The following is a 27,496-nucleotide window of genomic DNA, read 5'->3' as shown; positions in this document are numbered from 1 at the left end:
AGCCAAATTCCCAATGAGAATCATCCAGYGGCGATTTTACAGGAATAGCCGACCTTCTGTCACGGGTGAATTTGGCCCAGTTAAGTCTAAAGGCAGGTATATCCACTAAGGTTCAGCAATACCAAAGTCACGGGGTAGTAAGAAACACTGAATAAACCCCTACTCTTTCCTAGTGAAAAAAAGGTATTATGAAGGTCTAGATCTTACAAGTCGATCTTCACCAGCCCACCATGACGTGGGCACTCTGCTTTGTCTGCCTTCAACAAAGCTCCAGTGTGGGGTTCCCAGCACCAGTGATCATGCCCATCACAGCTGGAACCCTTAACCYGACAAATTCAATTTTATCCAAATCCCTAACTGAGGTCATTGCCCCCCAAAATCCCTGAAAGCCATTGCTTTGTGGGGTATATTGATCCTTTAGGTTGAAAATAAAATGCCAGCTTCAAACCATAATGCCAGCTTCAAACCAAAATAATAGTTCCCTCAGTCTAGGGATCTGATCCTGCAACCATATCTTATGCAGGTTTTTTTCCCCACAACATATGAATGTCTCCAGCTTTGCCCTATGCAGCTACCTCGCTTGCACAGAAAGGAAAGTGCTCACGCTTTTTTAAAGTAAAGGTGGAAGAATTAAAAAACATTGCTCAAGGTGGTCCATAGCATCCCCTTTGTGCCATTACATTCTACATATGCAATGTAACTGCAACATCTTCCTCACTAAATTTTTAGAACATACATGCAGAAGGGTTATACACAGTAAAAAGTTGAAAATGCTTCCCAGTTTAACACACCTTTGAAATTAAATTCTAACTAAATACAGTGTATATAGTTTGTGATGAGAGCATTATAATTAGCTTTAAAATCTATTGTGTCACTTATATTTATTTCAAGTTTCATTTCTGAAAACAGTTCCACTCTCGAATATTTATCTGAGCGACAAAGACAGATTTTGGCAGAAAATTACTTCTACCAACTAAATGGTGCCTGTGTGGGCTCAAATTGTCACTTAAAACAAGTTTACACATTGACATGAAAGAAATCAAGTGCGAGCCATGARGAACGTCACACAGATGTAAAGCGTGTAGAAATTTGGTGTTCGATCTAGAGTTCGCTACTGAACACAAGCCCCCCAAAGTTATCTCACATACCACTTCTGCTTGTTCCCCCAACTTGCTAAGGCCCCAACACAGCACAGCCAATAAAGCACATGCTTAATTTAATAAATAGAAATGAATTTAAGCACATGCTCAACTTCTAATACAGCACTCAAGTAGTTTGCCAAGTCTTTGACAACTCTTAAGAACAGGGAAAGCCACAGCCTGCACAGTGGCTTCCAGGGACATTGAGCAAAGATGCGTTATTTCCAAAGAGTTTACAACTCGGCTGCCCAGAGCATGCTGYGGATGCGGCCGCTGCCAGCAAGGCACTGTGCATCCATCGTAAACCGGGTCTTCAAGGTTCGGGCGTTCTCACGGTACAACCGCCTCAGTATTTCACTTTGCAGATCTTAAAACATAGCTGAATTGGAGATACCTGCAAGTTGTTCACTTTATTAGAATTCTTTTCCAAAAACTAATGCAAAACAATGCTTAAGTCCCCAAACAGATGCATTGACTGCCCAATGCCAACTATTAAACTCTTCCTTTCCTTCTCTGTCAGGTTTTTATTTTTAAATAACCCTATGGTCGTTCCAATCTTAAAATAGGTTTCCCACAGCACTATTTAATGAGTAGCCAGCAAGGAGGTGGGGAAAGAAACATCCGCAGATATAAAGATAAGGAAAATACACATTTACCTGTACCAGCAAATGATATTTAAAAGAAAACAACAACCTTCATCTATTCCTCCACCTCCAAAAAGAGGGAAGACAAAACAAAACCCACAGCTAAAAGCATGCTAAATATCCTCTTGAACAATCTTAGTGTTTCCTAAAGAAATTTATGCCCCTGCTTCCCCCTGCTGGAGTAAGAGTAGGAACTACATTTAGTAATTTTTAGAAGTACCKTTTCTCCCTGCAGAGGTTAGGGTGTTTTCCACTCCCAAGACATTTGCAATTTAGAGAGGGATTATACTGTGCAGCAGACCAGGAAGTGGTGTGGAGCTTCCTTTAATATTAATCAACCACAGTCAACATTTTGGGGGGCAGGGGAAGAGGATTAAATCATTTTACACAGAAAGAGACAGACAAAAAAAATCACGATTATTTGTTCCTTATACCTACACTTCGTATTCTTAAGATTTATCCAGTATTCCAACCAGCCATATTGATCTAAACTAAATCTAATTCATACCACTTACAGCTGGTAAATGCAAGTTACTGTGTCCCATATCAAAATGTACCTTGGGACTGAAGTAACAGGGCCAGTTGTTCTGCATCACCCCACTCCTTATTTTAGCCACGTCCAAGTACCTACCTGTAGAAACGCCTTCTGCAAGCCTGGGAGGTGTCTGTAGCATCTCTGCTTGCATGGACAGCCCAGCTGCGCCTATACCTACTGTCGGGGACAACAGAAGACTACCAGGAGCATGCAAAAAGGAAGCCTATCAACACTTAACAAATGATCATAGTAGACGTTTCAAGATTATGCTTAGGCCACTGTTCAACCGTGGGTGCAGCAGCAGGGCAGATTTTATTTCCGCAGCTTTTTTAGTCTTCAGTTGCTAGCCCACAGTTTCAGAAGAACTGGGCATGAAATTGAAAAGCAAGAGATACAGGAACAAGAAACATTTTGCATTTGCTGTTGTGTTAAAGTTTTACCTAGACTGCAAATTGTTATTCAAACAAGTTTTAGTCAGGATGGAATCATGTTTACCAAAATGCAGCTCTTTTGCCATTATAAGCATCATTATTAACACAGTTAGCTTTAAAAACCGCTTTCAGAATGCACACAACACCCTATTTAAAAGCCTACCCACATTCACAGGGCATAAATAAGACCGCACCACATGTGATAGACCAACTAACAGTGCAATAATACAGTAACATTTGTTAAAAAAAAAAAAAAAGTATGAGGTATTTTTAATTACTTGAAGCTTTTAAATACCTCCTCAGCACCATTTTAGAGCTGTCTTACATCCTTACAGTAACTTTCAAAACTACCCATAGCCAATATTTATAACAAAGCATCAGCATACCTTCCTCACATTATCAAGATTTCCAATATCATTGCAACTGCTTTCTTTGTATCTTTTATTAAGTTCCCTTGACTAAATAGAGACTCACATCTGAAGAAATACTAGATTTAGTGTTTTTTAGTAAAATACAGCTATACTTGGGTTGCACTTTCAGTGTAATCCCAGCTGTCAGCCTTAATCTTCAAGAAAATACTTCACCATTCAAACCAGAAACATTGCTTTTAAAAAAATTACTTTAATGCATTCACGGTCTCCTCTATGTTTAAACCTTGCAAAGATATAGCTTGAATTTTAATAGTGAAATTTAGAAATCAGAATAGTCAGAACACTTCATCTTCCCTCCCCCCTTATGTTCTTATTATCAATTATATCTCCTAATTATAATCACCTTCTAATTTTTAGTAACTGCAGAAGCTTACTATACATTGTTCAGGAAGAACAACCCAAGTTTAGCATTCATTTTGCCCACTTTATAATAGCGAGCCTAATGACTCTTCCTCAAGTATTCCTCTCATCAGTCTAATATTTAGTTTGAAAGCCTTTGGAATGTAACAGATTTTTTTTGATTCATTCTTTATTGTATCTTGCAAATAAAAATTGGAGTTAAAAGGTGTCAAGTGTAAAAGCCATTTAATTTAAACCTAGTCTTTATCCTTGAGTGCTGAACACTTGACACACCGCTTGTGCTTTACAGAAGTTTTTCCTGCATGATATTCACTTCAGAAATACTTTGAAAGATACAATAATCACATTTAGAAATTTTTCAAATTTTATTTGCAACTATTGCAATTACAAAGAATATATCATTGTAAATCTGCATTTAAAGTGACATCCCTTTTTAATAAGCAAGGTCACAAATTAGTGCACAGCTATTCTGGCTTTGGGCAATTTTATAGGATGGAAGTTTCTCTGCATGACAATTTGTCACGTTTCATGGCACTGCATTTTCATAGTTCAATATATAGTAACAAAAAATACCCCTGCTCCTACTTCAAGAACATTTGTGTGTATTTCTGAGTTGTTGAAATGCAGCTCACAAATAATCACCTTCACTTGTTTTATTGAGAGGAAGAAGAGGAAGCATCTGTCTGTGGCTTTTGTCAAGTCATACAAATATACCAACAGCCATGATCCTCTCTTCCCCAAACCTCATCCTCTTTTCTCTGTTTTTTTTTTTTTTTTTTTGGGGGGGGGGTTGTTTTTGTTTTGTTTTAAAAGAGGGGTAGGGATAGAATCACTGTCCGGTTTATGGCCCTGTAGCACAGWGACAGTATTTAAAAGAGAGAGAGAGAGAGAGAGAGAGAGAGAGAGAGAGAGAGAGATGCACACTGTTACAAATGCAAACAGCCATCAAATTTTGTCCAGTTTATTGGTGAGAATTCAAAATTGATACAAAACATGCCCTCTTTGCATGTTGTATTTTACCCTTAATGTTTTCTGTCAGTGCCAGGTAGATTCAGTGTTAAGAATTTATTTCAGCTGTCAGCATGTACCTTTTAGAAAGGTACTACACATAAGCCACCAACTTATGTAACACATGGTCCCAAAATTGCTTTCAGACATCTAGTTTATCAAAAAGCTCAGATCTTCTACTGATCTGATGAAATAAAGGCTCAAAAATGTTTTAAGCCATTAATAGTATCTTATGGCAGAATCAAGAAAGTTTGTGATTTCCATGACAATCTTGGGCATAAAAAGGCAACAGTCCTAAAAAAGCAGCCCTCCAGAATATATGGAATGTGGCAATGGGTATGATGACAATTTATAATAATCAAGTTAAGTAAAACAGATTTTAAAGCTATGAATGATGTGAGCAGTATCACAGCAAAATGAGTATCACAGAACAAATCATGTTTGAAATTTGAGCAGATGTTATTTCAGTCAACAGAAATTTGAAATGTCAAATATACCAGTGTGTTTTCTAAAATAAATTCCTAATGCAGAAAATCTGATTTAAAGTTTGCTCCTAGCTAATAGTACCTTTTATTTTAATTGGACCCTAAATTGATCAGACAATACATAGCCCACACTTTCGGACATTTATAATAAAAAAGCTTTTATTTTCAGTTGAAACAAATGCACCATCCTGCACTTGAAGGCTATAATGAGCCATAAGCATATTCCAAGGTTGTATCAATGGCAACAGATTTGTTTGACCTCCACTGAGAAGTTACATAATGAACTCATAATTGGTAAAGAAAAATTAAACTCAGCTTTCTCAAAGCTTCTGTACTGTGTTTCTTGATTATTGTACAGTTCCACAGTCAGACCAAGAGTTTGCAGTGTGTGCAAATATTGTAGTCAATTAATAGTATTGTTTAATCATCATCTTCCTCCTCTTCCTCTTCCTCCTCAAAACTGTCTTCAAAGCCCTCACTGTCTTCCTGGTCCTCATCACCTTCTATTGCTGTATCCCATTGTGGATGATTTTCTGGCACTGGTTTTGCTTCATGAACTTCCAGCTTTGATTGGGTAAAAAGAAGGAAAGGAAGGAGGAAAAAAAAAGCGTTAGAAACAACAAACAAACAAACAATCCAATCCACCACACAAAACTGACAGTTAAAGAAAGGGGGGGGGGGGGAGTGGGAAATCAAGCAGCTTCCAGAAATACAGCATGTCAAATTTTCTCATAACTGTGTGTATCTAGGACTAAGGACAGAGAAATGGAATGGCAAAATTCAAGGTATAAAAACCCAGAGCAAATCATACTGCAGAAGCTGAATAGATAAGAAAAAAAAACATGTATTAAAATTGCAGGCACTGGAAAACATCACATACTTGAGCCCCATTTAATCCAGCATAAATTTGCCACTATTGGCATCAGGCAAAAAACACTTAACAGTCACCATCAGGAGGTGCTTGCTGCTATTTTAAAGTTAGGACAGCACGATTTCTTAAAGATAACAGGGGGGTTTCTTGCATTTGAATAGTCACATGACATCAGTTTCAATATAATATAGGTAGTATATAATGCAGTTAAGAATTACCTTCAAAGGTTTAATCTGGTCCAAACCCATGTATGAATCCGATCTTAAATAAACTGTGTACTGATAGTTTCCAGGCTTGCCTGGTGCTGGGAATTTCAGCTCTACCTACAAAACAGAATTCACTCCATGAGACCTTACTATAGCAACCTTTCAGGCAACACATTAAAACAAGTAACTGACTATGATACTCTAACAGGCAATAAATACTACTACAGGTAATATTTTTTCTTAAAAAGTCTAAGTTCCTTACAACTGACATTTATCTGAAAATCACTACATAGTAAAATACCTGCAGAAAAGAGGAAGAATACCTACCTACAGTATCTTCAGTGAAAGAAGACTCAGAGTCACACTTGTTCTCTGAATTAGACCAAAGTATGACTAAATTTTAACCATACAATTTCACCCTGTTGTGGGCTTGCTAAAGCTCAAAAACCTAAACAGGTTACTTAGTTTGTTGAGAGTATTAGCTCAACTCTACTGTTGTTTGAAATGGAACATAAAATCTATTCTGAAAGAACAAAAGACATTAAATCTCCAGTTTTAAAAAAGCAGAGAGCACAGCAAAAGATTACAGCCTCAGAAAGGTTCATATGACCCAAGGCTAATGAATTTGTCACAGTCTGTTTTACAGAAAAAGAGCACTTAATTTATCATGCATTTGAACAATATTATTTAAGAATGATCTGTTTGTATGAATACTGGTTTTCATCAGTTCTTGACACCAGGAAAAAAAGACTAGCCTCATATTCTGGAAAGAAAGTTGAAAGGTTTCTTAAGTTTTCTCCATTATCAAATTTCCCAGTTTCATATTATTCAAGTTTCTTGTGCACTTTGATTATCAGAGGAGAGTAAAATTTGTCTCCCATCTCAGAAGTATGAAAAAATTAAAATCAAAATTGATTAAATGTACTTGCATACTATAAGACACGTCCGTACAGTTTTGTAATATCTAAGAAGAAAATTGAATACTTTACCTCTTCTTTGTCTTTTAGTGTACAAACATGATATGGCATACATATTAGCATCTGCTCCTTCCGATCTGCAATATATAGCCACCACCATTCTTGTTTTTCCTTTTATACAAAAAAAAAAAAAAAAGGAATATTAAAAACTTACAAATCGTAGAGGTATCATTTTATAACAGGCAGGTATGATTCACTGGTCCTTGCAATGCATATACACAAGAGGGTTTTTAACTCTTCGTGATGTATGAATACAATAAAGGGTACATACTGCACGCTGAAAGGAAACAAGTTATCATAAGTAATTGTTGATCTCCAAAGGCTTCATTCTGTATTTTCAGACTTAGTTACCGTCTGACATATGGAGCCATTCTGAAGAACTGAGTCTACTGGGGATTAACGAGCTTCCTTCCCAATAAACAATCTTTTTCAGGCACATGAAAAAAAAAGTGGGATGTGCTGAAAGTTGGAATTTGGGAAAACCAAGATTTTACTTCCAAAAAGTATGAACTGTAGATGATATTGGTATCAGTACTGTAAAGGATACTTCTGCCTACTACACAGAGTTTTAAAAGCACTACAGGTCTCAAGGCCAGATTTTCTCACTGAAGGTACTAAAGCAGAGTTCCTAAAAAAAAAAAAAAAAAAGTGAAATTAAGTGAGGAGTGCCATCCTTCATGAAAGACAGAGGAACATTGCACAAGAACGCTAACATACCCTGGAACTGGAGTCAGATTTTTAAAACTGTGGTGCAGTTCAGCAGCAGAGACACAATCATTCTCAAAAGGGGAAAGACTGCAGCTCTTCAAACAACAGCATCAACTGCTTTTCATTTAACCACTATTCCTTTTTGATTAACTCTCTAGTACACATCTTAGGCAAACAACAACACTGCTTTAATGAAACCAGGAACCCCTCTATTGTAAAGTTAGTTTAGTACTGTAAATCAAGTTTCCATTCCTTCACCTAAGTCTTTTCCTAAAGGAAGTCAGAACAGTATATGGTGACAGGAAGGTGAAAATAAAACATGGCGGGGGGGGGGAAGGCAGACACTTGCTCATATTTACGAAGTACTATACATTAGTATCTAGCTAACAGTCAAAAGAGCGTAATCTCATCCTTCGGAGGATAAAAGGAAAAAACCTACACATTTTAGACAACCCAAATGTTAGATTGCTGACCTGTTCCAAAGCAAGTTTTACCTTCCCCTGACAGTCTGGTAACTGATCAAGTTTACAACAAACTGGAGCCCTAAAGAGAGCACCTTATGACAATTATAAGTTAAGTTCTAAACCAGGTCAATTTTTATATATTCATACCAACAATAATCAGGGGGTTGTTTTTTAGTGTTGGTGACTGATGACAATTTTTTTTTTTTCCCCAGTATTGGAAGCACTGATTCAGTGCACTGACTGAAAGGACACAGGCTTTGCATCTTTACCAGCACCCCTGCACCCCTTCCAAATTCTGCAGGTGGGAAGCAAATGCTGTTAACATGTTCAATTTGAAGAATTTGTCTCTAGTGCAGTGGTTTAAAAACTCGAAGTTTTCTGGAACACTTCACAAGCCAGTATTTGGAACTTGAAATTTAAATAATACAGGTAAAATATTAAAAAGCTAAGTCAACTCTTTTTTTCTTTTAAAGTAACTATTTGCTAAGCTAGTGAGAATTATCATCTCACTGAAACACTCAGCTGGCAAACTATCGACTTAAAACAGCAGCTCTCTCACACTAGCAACCCAAACACCTTGATTAGCCCCATTCAGGCCCAGAACAGAGGAGTGCAAACTAGTTCAATATGTTCATGCCCCATTTTGCAATCTACCAAAGCAAAAGCAACTGCATCACAAGAAAGCAACAGCATTCCTTCATGTGTTTAGAACAWGAGGCACCAAGAACAGGACAGGAAACTCTTCATAAACTATTTATGACCAAAATTTCTAAAATTATAAGAAGGCTTTTTTGCAACTATTCTAAATGATTTTATTTATGATTAACTGTCTTATGTGATCACAAGGCACAAGTTATTTTAATGGTAAGTCTCAACAGTTAAATAAATAAATTGCCAATCTGCTTRACAGCTGTAGTGCAGAAGAATCCTACGGAGTAGAAATGTTTATTTCCTAGAGGAGGGGGCTCTAGGAACGGAAAGACAAACAGTATAAGTAGTACAGATGAATGACGACTACAGAAGCTAGATCCATTACAGAAATGGCTACTTGCCATTTTGGACCTATGGGGACTCTGACCATGGTAAAAAGGATTTGCATTTGTAGCAACATATTGTTTCTCATGTGACTAAAATACCGCACTGACTTATTATAGACTGTGTGTTTCCACCTCTCTCAATGGCAAGGTGCATGTTTTTCTGATCAAATATCAGAACTGCCAACTGGATTTTCACAAACAACTTAAAAATAACAGCAGAGGGGGGAGGGAGAAAAAAGATATTTATTAATCTAATGCTCAAAGGAATCTAAAGAGAAAACTCCTTGCAAGTAAAGTTTCTGACCACAAGTTACCATTACTTTTTTTTTCTTTTTAAAGAAAAACACAACTGTGCAGGAGTGTCATTTTCCCCTCTCTTATTGGGTGGAATTTAAAATTGATGCCTGTGAGAATCTGGCAGCTAACAGGCAAGTGGGCAATATGCCCTTTAACAGATGGATGCAGGCTTTGGCATGCCAGGGAACGAGTATGTTCATGAAATTGGAATGCCAGGGCCAGTTTCTACCTAAAAATGTCAAAACTACAATCTGTGCAGTTTCTGGATCTATGGATGTGGGAGCAGAAGATAATTATTTAGGAACATGCATAGATTAAAGATGCATCATTGGCAGAGTAATCAACCACCCAGAAACTTAGATGAAGCAGTGTTAGGGCTATTTCCTCGGGACCTGTATAGTAGGTTCAGCTACACTCAAACATCTGTAAATTCTACAAATACAAGAATTCATACAGCTATAGCACTTCATCCTTAATACTGCACCTCTGAACAGGCAAAGACCACAATACAGTTGATACCATAAACCACAGATGACCTCCCGCTCATCCCCCCCCCCCCAAAAAAAAAAAAGCACCATGGGTTTTGTTCTTCAGATGTTGCAAATCAACTGTATCTGAACATGCTCCAACTGCAGCTACAGTATTAAGTACAGCTGCATTCAACTTTCAGGAAATTAATGAAGAGAAGTTGTAAAGTTTACAACTGTAATATTATGAGATAATACACGTATATATTTCAAGTTCAAATATTCAGTTCAGTCTAAGTTTTTTTACTCATAACACTGTAATTAGGTTTTGTCACAAAATTTATTAGCAGCTTAGTTATACACAGCTGAAGTTTAAGCTTGGTACAGACTAAGTATAAGCACTGTGAAGGATTCCTCAGTGCAGGAGAAGAAAGACACTAGCAGTTAGTACCCCTGTGGCACTGGGCATAATGCATATCCACTGTCCAAGTTTATACTGCTGACCTAAGCCAGCTGCCTTTGCAGCCAGGAGGTGTTAGGCTCTGCTGAACATGTGATGTGATCTGAAGGGTCTAGAAGAGCAGAACACTAGCACATCTTGTGCTGTTATGCTGGTGCACTGCTGGAAGTTGTGTTGAGAGATGGGAGGGTACCCTAACTGAACATCAGGGAAATATGGCACTAAGATCAGCTGTTAGAAAACTAGATGTCACAAGGCAGCACAATTCTTGGGTAAGGCCTTTTGGAAGACAGTTTCACGTATATGTTGTCTGGCTCCTTAGATTAATAAGGAATCACAAAAGACAATGAACGCACGTTGGTCAGACCAACCTTACCCTTGCAATTACATCCTCACCTCTGTACAGGTCCAGAACAGTCTTGCCTCCCGCACTTTGCTTTCTAATGATGGTGGAATGGGGTAAAAACAGCAGGAACAGTATGAGCACAATCATGGTGTCAATGGGATATGTTTTGCATGTGCAATAAGCTGTACGGAATATAGACTTAAAGAGTCTTGGGGAGTGAAGAGAGGGAACAAAGATATACAGAATCTTCCTTTTTTCCCCACATTCTCCTATTCTTCCCTGTCTCAGCTGTTCCTTTAAAATCAGAAGAGGAAGCACAAGCTTTGAATCCCTTCCCTGTTATTGGAGGCAGCATGAGGGAGAAGAGATCCTAGATTCTTTCCCCAGTCAGAGAGCAGGGAAGGGAACCCTCCAAACCTCTGGCTTGGAAGGAAATTGTAGCCAAATACTCCTTCCTCCTGGTTCTGATCTGGTAGTGTCCCAAAGACCTATCTTATTTGCTCAGAACACAAAACCTATGCTTTGAAAAACCCAACCTTTTTCAAGATCTTATTGCTGTAATGGATTTTCAGACACTTATCAATTGGTTAGCAGTTTATATAAATAACAACCGATATACCAGAAGGTAACTTCAACACCAAAGGCTGCAGTAAAGACACGTCAGTCTACCTACTGTACTGAGCCTCCATTCTCACATATGTCCTCTTCTCCTTTTTATGACACCCACCCACACATAATATTGTATTCTTATGCCCTATAGTAAAGATTGTTCCATGACTGGCTTATGCCATTGCCAAACTACACTGTGTTGGAAAGAGGCAGCTCTGAAAACCCTCTCAGCATCCCACAGCTGTACGCTTGTGCTGCCACAATGCTGATGTGTTGAGACTAGAAGCCAAGTAGCAAGTCAAACCAAGATGCTGATCCCAACTGACACCAAAACCCTCCTGTCCTTACTGTTGACATGGGAAGGGTCAGGACATTCCCCTCTCACAGGCTCTTGCAGTTAGATCAAGAGTTAGTAACACTCAACCTTAACTCTATTAGAGCCACTGCTATGCTTCCATGTTCCATAGCACAAAAGGGAAGAGGATTTTAAAAGGATTTTAAGTTCCCTGTATCTGAAAGGTTTCACTTTGAATTATGTATATGTAGTAGCTCAGCAGAAGAAAACTTCAGCAATGTTGCTGTCAAACAGACCCTCAAATTGCATACAACAAAAGTTCGCAAGTTCCTGGGAACTGGAGAGAAGAAATAAGTTAGAATGTTCTAGGAAAGCTAACTGAAGGAACTTTATGGGATTTTAGAAATTAGGGGTTTTGTGGTTTTTTTTGTTTTTTTTTTAAACATTAGCTGTTTTCCACATATAAATAAGACTTCATTAAAAAGCACAGCATTTGCAGTAACAATATATAAAAAGCTAWTATTTTTGGTATATTAATTCTCACATTTCACAACCCTAATGTTTTCTATTACTGACCTCAGGAAAAAAAAGACTGTAAACAGGATGTGTTATCTTTGACTTGGTTTCAAGAAGAGCTCGTTCCTTTCTCTGTATACTTTGCTGTAATTCTTGCCACTCCTGTCAAAGACAAAAATTTGAAGAGTTACTATGCCCTAGCCATCTCGTGCATAAAAAAAGAAATTTTAGTCCATTAAAAAAGGTATATAAAACTCCTGCACTAAGCTACTTATTATAAAACAAGAAGGCAAATAGATTAAAGTATAAAATATTATTAAAAGCAAAAGTCAAGCAGCAATAAACCAATAGACTAGTCATGCAGATATTTAAAAACACACAAAGATCTGCAGGACTCATGCATTCTTCTTTAAAATTCACTCTTACAGCACTACTTATAAAACAGTAGCTAAGCTACAGTAGTCCTGATTACAAACTTGACAATCATTTTGCCATTAGATGCTTACTCTCACCCTGTGTGGGGTTTCCAGCTGTCTCTCTCAAGTCTTCCACCATAAGACCTTTGGTGCAGAAACTATCTACCACCACACTGCCTCACTCTCAGTTACAACCTTTTCATCCACAACTTCTAATGACTAATCTAATATTAGCAGTTAGTAAATTTTTTTGTATTAAGCACACGTACAAGGCTTGTTCAACTACCGCATGCTTACAGCATGCATTCTACAGTGTGCAACAACTACTGCATGTAAAAAATGTAAAGTTCAAAAGAGAAGCTTTGGGCCAATCTCACAATATCCACAGCAGTTAGTAATCCAATTAAGATGAAAGAAAAACTACAGTCTTTCCCTGAAGTTAAACTGTTTTTCTCTTGTAGTTTTTAAGGTTTCTGTCTATTCTGCAAAGACTCTTCACTGCTCTCTCTAAAGACAATTTGTAATGACAACGTTCTTACACCAGAACAAGGCCTGAAAACCTCTGGAGAACTGGTATTATTCCTTCATCTTACTGTTGTTCAGCCTGAGGGGATGCTAGAGGATGAAAATGCCTTTTCTCTCAACCCCAGAGGCAACATTACCCTTCAACAATAAGTAAGGCTTACAGCTTCATCATCTTTGTTTTGTTTTTCATCTTGTTCTCTGTCAGAGTCTCTGTCACTTCCATCATCTTTTTCACTTTGAGAGTCCCTGTTTGTTTCTTCTTCTTCAGATTCACTTCCTTTATCAGAAATTTCTTCTTCTTCTTCCTTCACAACTACTTCCTAATGGGGGGGGAAAAAATAAAAGCAACTCTAACTTAGTTTGTCTGCATCACTGTAGTATGCAGTATTCATAGCACCTGACTGAAGGTCACAGTGCTCCTTTCCTATTTTGAGCTACATACTTCCTGTGCCACAGAGTGTGTCTATGATGAAAATTAATCCTTTCCACCTCACATTCTGAGAGGAGCAGGGAAGCAATTTTACTTCTCTATAGGGCATCCGCAACACAAATAGAATAAAACAGTATATGATTCTGGGATTACATTTCAAACAAGTCATACAAAAATTAGAGAGGACTTAAGTACCTACAACACGGCTCATGTAATGGAGAAAAACACCGTACAGTGGCAGCCAGAAGATACTAAAGTTCCTTAATTTAACAAAAGAAAATCTCATTTTTTTCCTCTTAGAGGAAAAATACCAGGTACAGAAAAATTCAACTACCAGAAGACAGCATAACAAGAACTAATAAAAAGGGATGATGAAGCCCAACTTCTAAATTAGTTGGGCACAACTTTCAATGGGCCACTAGAAACACTACTAAGGTGGTTCCATGGTAATTCTTCTGGTAATTATAAATTAAAAACAAAAACAAAAAAGCTATTTTAGGAGATATGCTTTACAGAAGGTTTCTGTACTCAGTACAGGTATAGAATGAAATGCAAGACAGATACAGAAAACATCAGATTCAAAGCGGTAGGCTGAACATAAAATTATAAAATATCAATGAATCTATGAGCTACCCCATTAGCTTGTTTTTGCTTCTGCTGTTTTGGTGGCTGCAATGAAGGTGGCAGAGGTTTCTTTTTCAATGGTTTCTTTTTCTTTGATTTTGAAGCTTTCTTGGTTCCTTTATTCTTTTGCTGCCATCCTTTGCTTTTAATTTTGTTGACATCTCCTTGCTGTAAGAAAGCAGTGTTTAAAATATTCATTCTGTTCATTAAATTCCAGACATTTTCACAACACTTTAAACATTTCAAGCTGAGAATCAAAGTCAGAAAGAGAGTTCAAAAGATACTTGGTAGGTGTTTCTGAAAAAGATGTCTGAGAAGCACACAATTAGCAACTTAAGTCTGAAAGAAAGTTCTCTTCTTTAGGTAGAAGAACATTAATTCTTAACTTACCCCATCTTCTGCTGGTTGCTCTTCTGCTGCACATATAGACTGTTCCTTTTCAAATACTTCCTGATTAGAGAAAAATGTGAAAATTATTAATGTCTCTCTGCACCAAAAGAACAAACTAAATATAAAAATATAAATGCATATAAAATATAAATCAGGTCTGAAAGTTTTATTCATTAGGACAAATTTTTTCTCAGTGATAAACACAGCAGGGGATTAACAGATCAAAATTAAACACTATTTCAAACATTTGATCTAGGATTTTTCCATCACTAGCATTAAAAAGAAACTTGGTAATGACAAAAAGTCTGCCTGCTTTATAAAACACAGAAATTCTGTATCACAAAAGCAAGCAGTTGTAAAACGCAAAATCTGCTCCAGTTACAAGAACATTAAGAACATCAAGCTAGAAATATGAAATATTAAGAAATATGAAATATTAAGACAAAACACAATATTAGTATTCTGTAGATAAGAACATCTCTGTACAAATGAAAATTTTTGATGTGCTCTTCCATCTACATGTATTGTATGGCACAAAAATCCAGTCATAGGGAGCTGTTTATAACAGAAAGTATCTTAAATGAGTTTTCTATATATTGTGAGACCTTTTAGCTAATTTCTAAGTACAGTTCAATTTGCTCACAGTTTTCAGAACCCTTCATGTTTAAGGTCTGGCATAGTGCGTCACTATGCTTTTACTTGCTCCCTCCTGCAGCCCGAGTTTCCATCATGATCATGTCTCCTAAAATCCCACTATGTGAACACACGGTAGTTGCATACAAACTGCTCTCTGCTGAACTGGTTTCAGTGTGGAGTCTGATCCCCAACCAGTATACTCATGCCTGTGTGCCCTGAGACATAATTCAGGCTTTCTGTTTACATATACAATTATCTGAATAGTACCAAGGTAATAATTTATACTGTAGGTTTTGTTAGGTAAAAGCTCATTTAGTTTCTGTGTATTAAGTTTCTTGTTCAGAGAAAGTCGTTATTACCTTTTAAGCTGAAAATAAGCACAAGCCAAATGTTTAACTACTACAGCATGGCATTATTTTGGTTATGCCATGTTGCTACTCATTCAGCAAACAGGTTACTTGCTTCATATAGCACAGGTGTACCTCCTTTACACCTTGACACACATATTCCACATTCTGCTGGATTTTTTCCTGAAAGCGTCCAAATTCAATGGCTTTGCTTCCTTATAAGCCCACAAGAAGTTAAATTAGTTAAAAGCACTATCCTAAGGACTTTGGTGAATAATTTATTCTAGTTCTAAAAACAAGTTTCTGAATGTCTCTTCCTCTGCTGTTTACAAACTTCAGGGCAGTATCACTTGCCATATTCTTATACCGTTCCCTACACAATTGCAATGGGTCAGATGGAACTGTGATGTGACCCCAGGAAAACGGTTTCTCATTCAGAAACCAGAAATATAAGAGAGGATCAAGAGCAGAAGTGCTTGATATAAAAATCTTAATTTTATCATTACATTTACAAAACACTAAACTAGCTCCCAAAGAAAAAAAGCCTGTTTATTAACATATAGCTGCAGTTACCCTGACAGAACAAGCATTCTTAATACTTACCGCCATGGTCTGTCTTGTCAGTGTGACCAGAACAGTGACAAGTGAACCTACTGTAATATTGTTGCTGTCTTCATCATCCAGAACTAATAAATATATATATAAAAAAAAATCTATTAAACTTTCTGAAATCTTTTTTTTCCATTAAACATCGTTTCTGATACATCTAAATATAAAAATTCTTGAACTTTTAAACAGAAAAGATCTTGAAATATTATTTAATAAGTCTCTTATCATCAAATATATTAGGAGGATGAGAACTGGTAATTCAGCAAACAATACTACAGCACCACCAAGTTTGAAATTTTAATTGCATGAAAGTTAAAAAAATTCAAAGTTATGACTGCTATGGGAACCATAATTCTGTAACACTGTGCATTATATATATTAAAGCATAAAACTTTAGTAACATAAAATACCACATATGACCAAAGGGACCTTCTTATATTTGTTCTGGGAATCATAACTTTGATTTTCCTGACTTTCATATGATTAACAACTCAATTTCAATGCCACGTTAATAATCATGCATTTAATTCCTTTTTAAGTAGAAGAAAAAGGAAAATAAAAGAACAGCAATGATTACTTTAACTAAAACATCAAATATAAAACCCGCAGGAAGGCCACTGAGCAGTTTTATCTCCAGTCTGTGAATGGGATAATGTCCCAAGTTGAGGAGGAACAGGGTTATAGCCAAATGTGGAAAACCATTTCTCAAGAAGCAGTTTTCCTATTTACTAGTTTTACATACATATTTTACATAATGGCAATATGGAGTAAACAGAAAAGCACACACATTGTTTAATTCTCCATGTCACACCTCAGTAAAACCCCACGACAAATTAAGACTATAGACAGAAAACGGTTGCTTGCCAAACTATGGAAAGGTACTCAAAGGCTGAATTTTAAGTAGACTGAGTAACGGGACTGCGCACAATCCTATGCTACAACAAGGTAAGGATTTTTTTTCTTTCTTTTTAAAAGAGCACACACATTTATAAATACTAAGTTTAACAGACCCATTTGCTTCTTCCTCACGTTTATATAGAGGATTAGGCATATACCAAATTGTAAGTTAAGCAACTCAAACAAAACGTATCACATGTTGAATTTGACCATTGTCACCACAGTAATAATATAAAATTGAAAATAAATATTAGAACAACCTTTCAAATATCTCACATTTACTAACACTGATCATCTTCACAGGAAAGGAGACTGAAGAACGAATTCACTTCCTACTGAAAGGATGCCTAACAGGAACCACTTAATAACATGTCATCTCCAGAGAGGAAGAGAACTACACTCTCATTGAAACAGTGCAGATGAAATGTAGCTAAGCATAKCTTGGACAGACTCTGCCATATATAAAAACTGTACAAACCACACAAAGATTTTGTACAAAACCATACAAAGATTTCCATGGATGTTTAGTCATCAGGGTCTCCAATTCAAAACATCTCAAAATGAACTCTCCATGCTGGAGTAAGCACAAGCATAAAATCCGGAATAACCACAACTTTTTAAGGCAGCTAATAAAAGTAGTATTTCAACCAGAATTCCACATTGCTCATGGAATATTAATTCAACTGACGAAATATCAGATAAGCTCCTCTAGGAGAAACTACTGCTGACTTGGGAATCTGTAAAATGTTTTAATGTATTTTATCCTCTGAGACTATAAATTTGATGTACGAGAGCCCGCCACTCAAAAAAAAAAGTCTGTCATTTCCAGGTCACATAAATAACAATGAGTTGTGTTTCAGAGTCCTCCAAAAGATTACTGCCAACAGACTATCAAAGTGTCATAAGGATGACATATACAGAACAAAAGAATCTCCCACTCACCCTGTGGTTTTATATCCATAGTAACATACGGAAAACTACCAAGGACAGCCATAACTTCATCATATTTCTTATCTTCTAGGAAATGCAGCAAATTACGACGATCAGAACCTTTCAAACTCACCAAATCCTGAATACTTTTGATTTTATACTGAATTAAAAAAGAAAAAGGAAGTCACATGGTAGCAGAGAACACAGTCCACAAAACAAACTCATATTAATATATCACTTGTGTCCCTGCAACACTAAGACATATCAGCTATTTGATTTATTCTTATTTAAAAAACACACTTTAAAAACTTAGCAAGCATATATTTGACAAACAGTAAAACAAAGAGGTCCATTCAAGCCCACTAAATAGTACTGCTTTGAATGCTGATGCATTAAAAACTAAAATAGTTTATTAGAAAACAGTTAGTCCAGTTCAGAAACCCAAGCCAAGAAATCTTACTAATTGGGTTCTTCATTTAACTAGAGAACTTCAGTGCTTTGAGATTTATATGTTAGCAGATTACAGGTTATTTAGTTTTTTATACTGATTTGGAAACAAATCTCAAATCATTCCTTTTAAGATTTCCACACAGAGTAGAGTGGAAAGGGTAAGGCAACACAGAATGCTCTGAACACTTGATTGCTTCAGCCCATTAAGAAAAGTAATTATTTTAACATAAACAAAGCCATATATCTGGTTAGACTGATCATACCTCCAAGCTAGAGGAATGTATTTTTGAAAAACTCAATACATGGGAATCCTGTGCTATGCTGTGGCTAACAAGCCTAATAAATTGTTCTCATAAAAACAGGAGGATGGACAAGTGGGATTATGAGATAGCTGAATTCTTGATTTCTGTACTTAAGTTACACTGTACATGTCAAAAAGTATGTCTAAAACTGTGTGTACCTGTCTGTACTCTCTGTAGCTTAGGGCTGGATTTAATAAATAAATAAATAAAATTGTTTGATAAAACCTGTAAGAGATCAGTTCTTTCACCTCATCAAAAGGAAGAGACTACTTGATCTAGTGAACAAGCATCTTCAGAGGTGTTAAAAGAAACTGTGTGGTACCAAGAATTCTTTATCATAACACTAACACAGAAATGTTTAAAAACCACCTAAGGCTGGCAGTTAAGCTTACATGAGATATAAAGAATATTTTTAACATTGACTATGACTAACCACTGCAATAAGACTATCACAGAAAGTCAACAGCTTCTTCTAGAAGATAACTGCTTGTTTCTTTTCTAATCAGGCATTCCTAGGAGACATACCACAGTCAAACCACCAACCTGGCAGGCTTGAATAAGGAGGTTGTCAGTGCAACAGGAGTCAAGGAGTGTACGCAAGTGGTCAGACTACATAATCCCATGGTCTTTTTTTGACCTTAAACTCCCCAAATATTAGCACTTACCCAACTACACAGTAATGGCTTTTTCCTCCCATCTCCTTTTGGACATAAAGGACTACAAAACTTGATATACTTAACACAGCAACCAATAAAATTTTTCTTCCTATGAGCTTATTTGTGCTAGTGTCAAAATATATTTTCTCCCAAACTAGTTAAAAGAATGATGTAAAGTCAAACAAGCAAAATGTACATATATATTTTTTGCAAGCTGTACTCAAAAAAAAAAAAGTTACATTAAACAGGAGCTAGTACTCTGAAGTAAGAATTAAATTTTTTTTATTTTTTTTTTAATCAAATGTACCACAGCTATGAGATCTTTTCTTAATTCCCACCTCCTAACAGAGATGGACTTTAAAGAAATAAAAAGCACACAGATCTAGGAGGTATTGTACTGAATTCCCGAAAAGCTTTTTAAGCTTTTGGTTTTTTGTTTTTTTTTTTCTTTTTGCTTTTTTATTCTGAGTCAATCAATGACCTTGCTTCCTTATGGACAAAGTCATGTTAAAGGAGTAACAAAAATTTTTTTTTTAAAGTTACTGAGCATTATTTGTCGTTTTATACCTTTTTATGATTAGAGACCCGCCTAAGATTGTCCTCTTCAATGTGTGGCAGCTGCAAAAGGGGAGACTTGAACTGCTGAAGTCCTTGGACAGTCATCTGGGAAAGCTTCATGCAATTTTCCAAAGAGCCCAAAGATGGAGCACGGAACTCCCTTTCTTGGGGAGAAGGAAAGGCACAACATCTTTTGTTATTTTTTTATTTATACACAATGTATACTTGTGTTACAGACTACAGTCTTCCTCACAGCCAAATAAGCAGAAGAAAGATGGATTGTAAAATGTTGAGCACATAAATTGACCAGGTAGACATTTTACTATAAGAACCGCAGTAACACAGCTCTGCAGACATTTTTCCCCCCCCAAGACATGCTATCACAGCTGAACACTACAAAGAGAAAGACTTCCCTCTAACATCGTCTCAGGGAACAATGGCACAATGTATCTATGCGATTGATTACAGATAATAACACCATGTCTTCTGTTAAATTTATTCTGACAAAAAAAATAGTATTAGAAACAGCTTGTTTTAAAATTGATTATACGTATTTGTGTACAACACGCATTTAGGTCTATTTTATAAGCCTATCATTAACTATTTATCTTTTACTACACAACACACTATTTCTGAGAATTAAAAGGGTTGTAAGATGATCTTTAGGGATGAACATGAAGGTAGCAGCCCTAGCATATGTGAGAAAACTGTATACGTAATACACTCAGCTCAGGTTTAGGTATGTTAGAAAGCAATAAAGATAGCTGTAAAATATCAAAGGCAAGAAGGTTTTGAAGCCAGAAATGAGCTGGGACTTTGTGTAGGCAGATGTCAAAACTAAATGATTTTATATCAGCAATAATAAAAGAGGGGCTCAACGTCAAAGGACTATCCTCAGCGCAAAACTTGAGTTCACACAGATTCACATCTGTGAACACTGAGGCCTTCCTTAAAAAAAAAAAAAAAAAAAGAACGTTTCTGGACTTCATCAAGTTAAGCACAATCTTCTTCCCTTTGTATTCCTCTATCCCACTATTTGTATACCATCAATTTCATACCTTCTGTCACCTGAACACAAATCTTCCATGTTGTATTTTTCTTTAACCGACTCATTCATTAAAATCACTTTAACTCATCAAAAAAAGAGGAAAAACGTTCTGAGCACTATACATCTTACAACTCTTGCCAACAGTAACTTGAAACTCTGCATGCTTTCATAAGTAAACCTAAAAGTTTAAAGATATGTCCTGAGCAAACATGTATATGACTTTTCTTTAGAGATTACCTATAGTTCAATATTTTAAAGTAGGAAGTGGTATACACTCTACATAATTTAAATGATTAAAAGCTGCGCAAACAGAAAGTCTTAACCAGCACAGGGCAAAGGGAAAAAAAGTCATTTAGTACCTTTCACTATGGCCTGCAAAGAAATGAAAAAGCGAAGTATACGTATTTCTATGTGCCCTTTAACTTTAATAGACAACTGTCCATTCATTTGACTTTTCAAAACTCTCTTTAGAAAACTTGCTTCAGAATACTCCAACAGCTCAACAGAATAGAGCTCTTCTTCTAAGTTTGGTATCTGCAACGTTCAAGTTATTCTATATATACTTTCTGGCAGAAGAGAAAAATGAGTTAAATCCTCCTGAGAGACTTGAGAAGGATTTAAGCTACTTAAACATTTTTCTGGACTGATACGTGGCACATGAAAGAAACAAAGGTAACAAGCATTACAGAAAGTATCCATAATTTACGAGGCCTGTCATTTCATCTAAGAAAAAAAAAAATTCTCAGAAACAATGAATCTTTCATTACCTTCACTGGTATAGGTATATTTCGTGCAGTGTGTGTGTGTGTGTGTGTGTGTGTGTGTGTGTGTGTACACACATACATATACACACACACACAAAAATAAATTCTCTCTATATTTTTTATACACACACACACGTACGTGTGCGCATGTATATATTTGGTATAGACAGATTTGACTGGTACAGGTATATTTGAGATACTACAACAGGGACACACAGGCATCTGTACAGTCAGATGGAGTATGCCCACTATGCAAGGGCTGTTTGATCAAGCTTACCACAGTATTAAGGCAACTACAGATCTGGATAAAAGCAGATTTACCTCCATCTGGATCAGAAGACAGACAGGCTATAGTCTGCACCTGACCAAAAAGACACCAAAGCAAAAAGCGCTGAATGTTTAAATTGAAGTTAAATGGCCATGTATCTTGATAAAAAGCAAGTTTTGGTTAATTTTAAAACACTTTGCAGAGGTAATAAGAATAGKTAGCAAATCTGACGGGGGGGGGGGGGGGAATGGTGTCTTCAGTATGTTATTTCCTTCACTACACCTTTACCTTGCTGTAAATTTATAAGCAGCTACTCTGGCATGTTAAAAGCACATGAAAGATCACTCCACCTACTCTCCTCCACCTGCTTCTTCCTCCCTCCTCCCCTGGTGGCCTGTTTCTTCATGAATGACACCAGGCTATAACTGTAACCAGCTACCAGACCCATTACAAGAAAGGACTTACACACACACACACACTGAACATTATATGTAAAACAAAGAGAAAGATAACACCGGAGAGGGATAAAATCAACTGGTTAAAAATACTGGTAAGTAACAAAGATGTAAATTCTACTTTTCAAAATACAATCATAGAAAGACTTACCCCCMCACACACACACAAAACAGCACAAAGCTTGCTTTCCATCCTATTTTCTGCCTCCCCACAATCTTTTTTTGTCTGCTACTGAGGTTTTGCAGGATTTTTTGCATTAAAGAAAAAAAAAAGGGGGCACTACAAACCAAGTTAATAAAAGAACTATAACTATTCTCTGACAAACTGGCCTTCACAAGAAATTTATCTAGAGCTTTGAAACCACAGAGCACTTTGCGGAATGAAAATTCTTCTCTTTCTTAAAGCACTGACTCATCCACCTGCCAGTGGAAAATACATATCTTCACAAAGTAGGAGAATATTATCTTCGTTTCTTGAAAATAACATGGGACTTCATATTTGGTGGCAACTTCCATAAAATACTATCATAAATATTCCCATAGAATGCATCTGAAGAGAGACACCAGAGCTTTTAACAATACCCGCCTGGCTCCCACCATAAAACGAATGTCATGACTGCACATATTTTGATGGCTTCTGCTTGTCAAAGTGTGCAAGACCTTTAGCCAAGTTTTAAAGGTTTAACTGTGCAATACATCAAGTCATCCAACGCGCAGGACACTAAAGTACTCAATCACAAAAACAAATGCAAATAACAGTTGCTTGTGAGGGAATGGTATACATCTGGGTCAAAAAGCAATGTCTACATTACACTGTAACTTCCAATCTGAATTAAGAAACACGTTTTGTATGGACAGCTCAACTGATGCCCAACCTTTTGGCAGACAGTTACTAGAACATAGACTATGTTCTGGACAAGAAACTCCTTGCTTGTCGGGCCACCATGCACTTAACGGATGATCGCAAGGAAGCCACCAAGATAACTGAGACTCACTGATTATAAGCTATTAGTTAATCGCCACAGAACAACGGATGCAAGCTAGCAGGGCAAAGCATATTTTCAGGGGCAAGAGAAAGTAAAATAAAGTCTCTCAGACTACACACAAATCAGGCAAGAGACTACAAGACAGTATATCTAAAGGTAGCTCACAATTGCCACATGCTCCACCAGGCTGGAGAAAACGTAGCATCAAGTAAAACTCCAACAGGGCTAAAATAAAAATAATACTCATTTTGTTTCCATGAATGCAAAAATGGCGGTCTTCCTTTAGCTCAAAGACCACAATTCTGAAGTGGTTCACCTTCAGCCCTCAGCTCTGTTATTGCTGGCATGACTGATGGGCAAATGTTTAGTACTACCGGCCCAGACGGACATCTAGCTCAATACTTCGTGCTGAGAGCACCAGCAGGAAAGTGAGGTGAAAGGTTTGCTACATTTGTTATCTGATTACTGCCACTTTAAAACTTTGGAAAGAATTTTGAGAAACACTGTTCAAGAAATACTAAACAATTCCTCAACCGCATCAGTGATGCGCTTCTATTTTCACTTTCTTCAAAGCTATGAAAGTAACTGCTACTATACACAGCAAGTCTTCTACATCTTTCATCATATGATGAGTCATATGGCAGCAATACATTCCCATCCACTTTCACAGAATTGGAGAATCATTGAAGTTGGAAGGGACCGTGATAATCTCTATAWATTGCTCCTAGGAGAGGTAGTTTAGATTTGTTCATTTTTTAATAGTTCACATTATATTCTTTTCAATAAAGTTGAATCAAAGCAACTACTCAGTAATATTTAAGGTCATCCTATGGTTTTATTTTATAATCATTGCTTTATTTTAGCATAAATTAAAAAAAAATCAATTTGCTACAACTTCAAAGCATTTTTTAAATACACTGCACTCGTGAGTAATCATTTTACTGACAAACTAAAAAGGTATCTCTATGTACATAGAGAACTGGAGGGAAAAAATACAGCTACCTGGAGGTCACTGAAGTTGTAGAAAAGTCTATCATGTACTCCATTAAGCATCTTGTATCAGCTTTTACAAGATGAGATGTAGATGTTTATGATTTTTCAAAAGCTTTCAGTTCTGTTGCATAAAAAACCCCAACTTTTGGCCATATTATTTTGGTTTCAGTTTGCAAAAGTGAAAGTATTTGCTAGATGACTAATACAAATGTAAGCCATCTTAAAGACCAGTTTCCACAGGTTTAGAATAATTTTATAGAAAAACCCTGTACATCAAGATAAATAGGAAGGAACTACTTACACTTTGTACATGAAAGAGCTTATAAGCAAGAAAAAAGTTGTCGTCACAGGAGCACTTTTTTTTTAAGTAGCTAATATGTGGACTCCATCTGGCTGAGTTAGCAAATCTTTAAGAAAACAAACACACACGAACAACCGGTTTCCAGAATGGCTGCTTAGCTTTTTATGAAATAAACTATTAAACAAATTGAGTTTCACAGCATTAGTTTACCTTCCTTAAATCTGTATTGGAAATCTCTCTGCAACATAGTTATGCTGCTGGCCTGGAGAATATTCACAAAAACATATCCATCCATAGCTAGATTTATAAGTTTATTGTATAAATTYATACTCCCATTTATAAATACAATCTAATGCTAGGTGAAGATTGATTGTACAAGTGAAAAACATGGCTACTCTTTCCTCCTACATTTCAAATTTTCTTCCCAGCACTCTCATAGGCTGATTAAAAAAAAAAAAAAAACACTTATTCAACATTTCTTTATAAAACAGGGCATGTAGAACAACATGTAACAGCCCTATCTGCTCATCTCCTCTCACCATAACATATTTTACAGGGTTATGGAGCACAACTTCCCGCACCATTTGCAAGAGTGCTAGGAAAGATCTTTCCCCAAACCATTCTTGTTAGGAAGCTGTCAACATCTGTTAAAGTGGTTTTGGTCTAGTAAAGTCCAATTGATGAGTATTAGTTGATGGCCAACATAATGGTCTCCAGCTCAACACACACACATCCCATTTATATTTGTTGCCATGAAGAAACTATATCCAAGTCTCGGTTCCTTTACACTAAAAACAAATATCTTATGCTATCATAAGAGTAATTCACTGTTTATAGTAAAAATAGAAAAGCTTTAATATTAAATATTTCAATTAAATTGTGATTTTTACAGCAATTATGACAAAGCACCTGCCACTAAAAATTCACACCAAAACCTACACAGGAGGCTGAATGGTATATGAACTAGAAATGGGAAAACATGCAATGCAAAAACCAGAAAGCAGCGATGAGGGGAAAAAAATAAAAAGGCAAAAAAAAAAAAAAGGTAGGGGGTGCTTCTATCAGGAAAGGAAGAAATGTTGAAAAACTACAYGTTCACCTGTGAAAAGAGACAGATGAATACAAAAATCAATGTGGCATATACTACATGTTTTGCTACCAAAATAGACCAGCTTTTAAAACAAACAAACAAACAAGAAAAGATTTTCAGTAACATTTAAAGAGAAACTTAATTGCAAAAATTACAAGCCGAACGCAGATACTCAAGATTTCAGAGCAGGGCTTCGCAGCAGCAGCAGTTCAATTCTCGAAACGGAGAGCTACCTCATTACAGTAGTAACAGCAAAAGTGTGTTTAGGGGTTTCTAAATATCACAGATAAGTTTCCCCACAAGAACCAAAGACTCTTTAGGAAGTGATAACAATGAAGAGTGATATTTACTAGTTTTAATTATACAGTTTCTTTACTTACCTTCACGGCTACGAGCCATTATTATTAGCTGGCAGATCACATTAATCATTTCTTGAAGTAGTGCAGGACTCTTTTTCAGGATAAACTGTTGATCTGCAAGACATAACTTGCTGCAATTATGTTGTACTTCTACTAGGAAAAAAGGGATAGTTTACATAAACCGGGCATTTAATGGTGCAGTCTTCATTTCTATTCATTATCATATTATTGAAAATATCATTTATTCTATTCTCATTGACACATTCATCTATAACATTGCCTAACAAAATAGGAAGAGCCAGGGGTAGAAGGGAATACAAATCTTATACACCAGACAAGCAGCCACAACACTAAATGAAGAAATACTTGTTAAAATAATCCAAAAAAGCAGCAGGATGGCACAGACAACGTACCAGTCCAGTTGAGACAGTGGTTTAAGTAATCACATGTCTTCTTCTACTGGACTTTGATGAAATTGAATTCTCCAACTCAAAAAAATCTTTAATTAAAAAGCAAACCACCAGAAGAGGAGGGGGGAGAGATCTGTAGACTATCATCTAGTTCATAATACTGATCTGTGAAGTTGCAAGTACAAATAGTAGGAGTAGCAAGGAAGAGGAAGGGTTTTTACTGAGCATTTAGTGATCACTCCTCTTTTAAAAAAATTAGAAAATCTGAACCAAAATATCTTGGGTTTTTACTAACTTGCATTAAAATATAGAACATCACAAGTTCGCTGGTCAACCTAAGGAACCATTAGTTTTGCAGATGAAAACTAAAAACTGCATTCAGAAACATTTCACTTTTTATACCTACATACAAGTATGAAAAATGGAAACACATAAAAATGAAGATTATATATAATTCATACTTTAAAGTTTTAATCTCATCTCCCTTGCTATAAAAAGTGGGGTAAAAATCCTCAGAAAAACCTGCAATGAATAAAGATGCTACAGAGAGCAATTGAATGCTTATCTTTGATTTCTTTGCTCTGAGAAGCAAATACACTTCACTTTGAAATGTTTAGCTTTTTATTCTATTACAAAGGAAAAAAACATTATGATTGAAATCACATTTGCAGCCAAAAAGCTTTAAAAAGCAGAATATTAGTATTGCAAGGCTATGAAGAGAACGAGAAAATGCTAAATAATTGTTTTAAAGAGACATTCAAACTGA

General features: G+C 36.3%; 1 protein-coding gene across 4 annotated transcripts in view; it reads right to left on the bottom strand.

Moving 5' to 3' along the window:
• Positions 1 to 4,301: 4,301 nt before the first annotated feature.
• SEC63 (SEC63 homolog, protein translocation regulator) overlaps positions 4,302 to 27,496 on the bottom strand; it is a 46,457-nt gene continuing 23,262 nt past the window's right edge. For 2 of the 4 annotated variants that reach the window (XM_026082743.1, XM_026082769.1), the window contains 11 exons: positions 26,342 to 26,434; positions 20,066 to 20,220; positions 18,103 to 18,250; positions 16,258 to 16,340; positions 14,672 to 14,731; positions 14,291 to 14,449; positions 13,389 to 13,547; positions 12,347 to 12,448; positions 7,100 to 7,198; positions 6,123 to 6,227; positions 4,302 to 5,597 (listed from right to left, as the gene is read on the bottom strand). In XM_026082743.1, coding sequence (XP_025938528.1) covers positions 5,454 to 5,597; positions 6,123 to 6,227; positions 7,100 to 7,198; positions 12,347 to 12,448; positions 13,389 to 13,547; positions 14,291 to 14,449; positions 14,672 to 14,731; positions 16,258 to 16,340; positions 18,103 to 18,250; positions 20,066 to 20,220; positions 26,342 to 26,434 — 1,307 coding nt within the window. In that variant the 3' untranslated portion in view covers positions 4,302 to 5,453. Of the gene's footprint in view, positions 5,598 to 6,122; positions 6,228 to 7,099; positions 7,199 to 7,621; positions 7,716 to 12,346; positions 12,449 to 13,388; positions 13,548 to 14,290; positions 14,450 to 14,671; positions 14,732 to 16,257; positions 16,341 to 18,102; positions 18,251 to 20,065; positions 20,221 to 26,341; positions 26,435 to 27,496 lie in introns of those variants that run through there. The other 2 variants (XM_026082754.1, XM_026082761.1) reach the window with 2 other exon arrangements.

This window comes from Apteryx rowi, unplaced genomic scaffold (assembly GCF_003343035.1).
Source record: "Apteryx rowi isolate R43461 unplaced genomic scaffold, aptRow1 scaffold_1172, whole genome shotgun sequence".
Classification (NCBI taxonomy): domain Eukaryota; kingdom Metazoa; phylum Chordata; class Aves; order Apterygiformes; family Apterygidae; genus Apteryx; species Apteryx rowi.
Note: the sequence above shows the minus strand (reverse complement) of the source record. Positions and strands in the feature narration are given on the sequence as shown.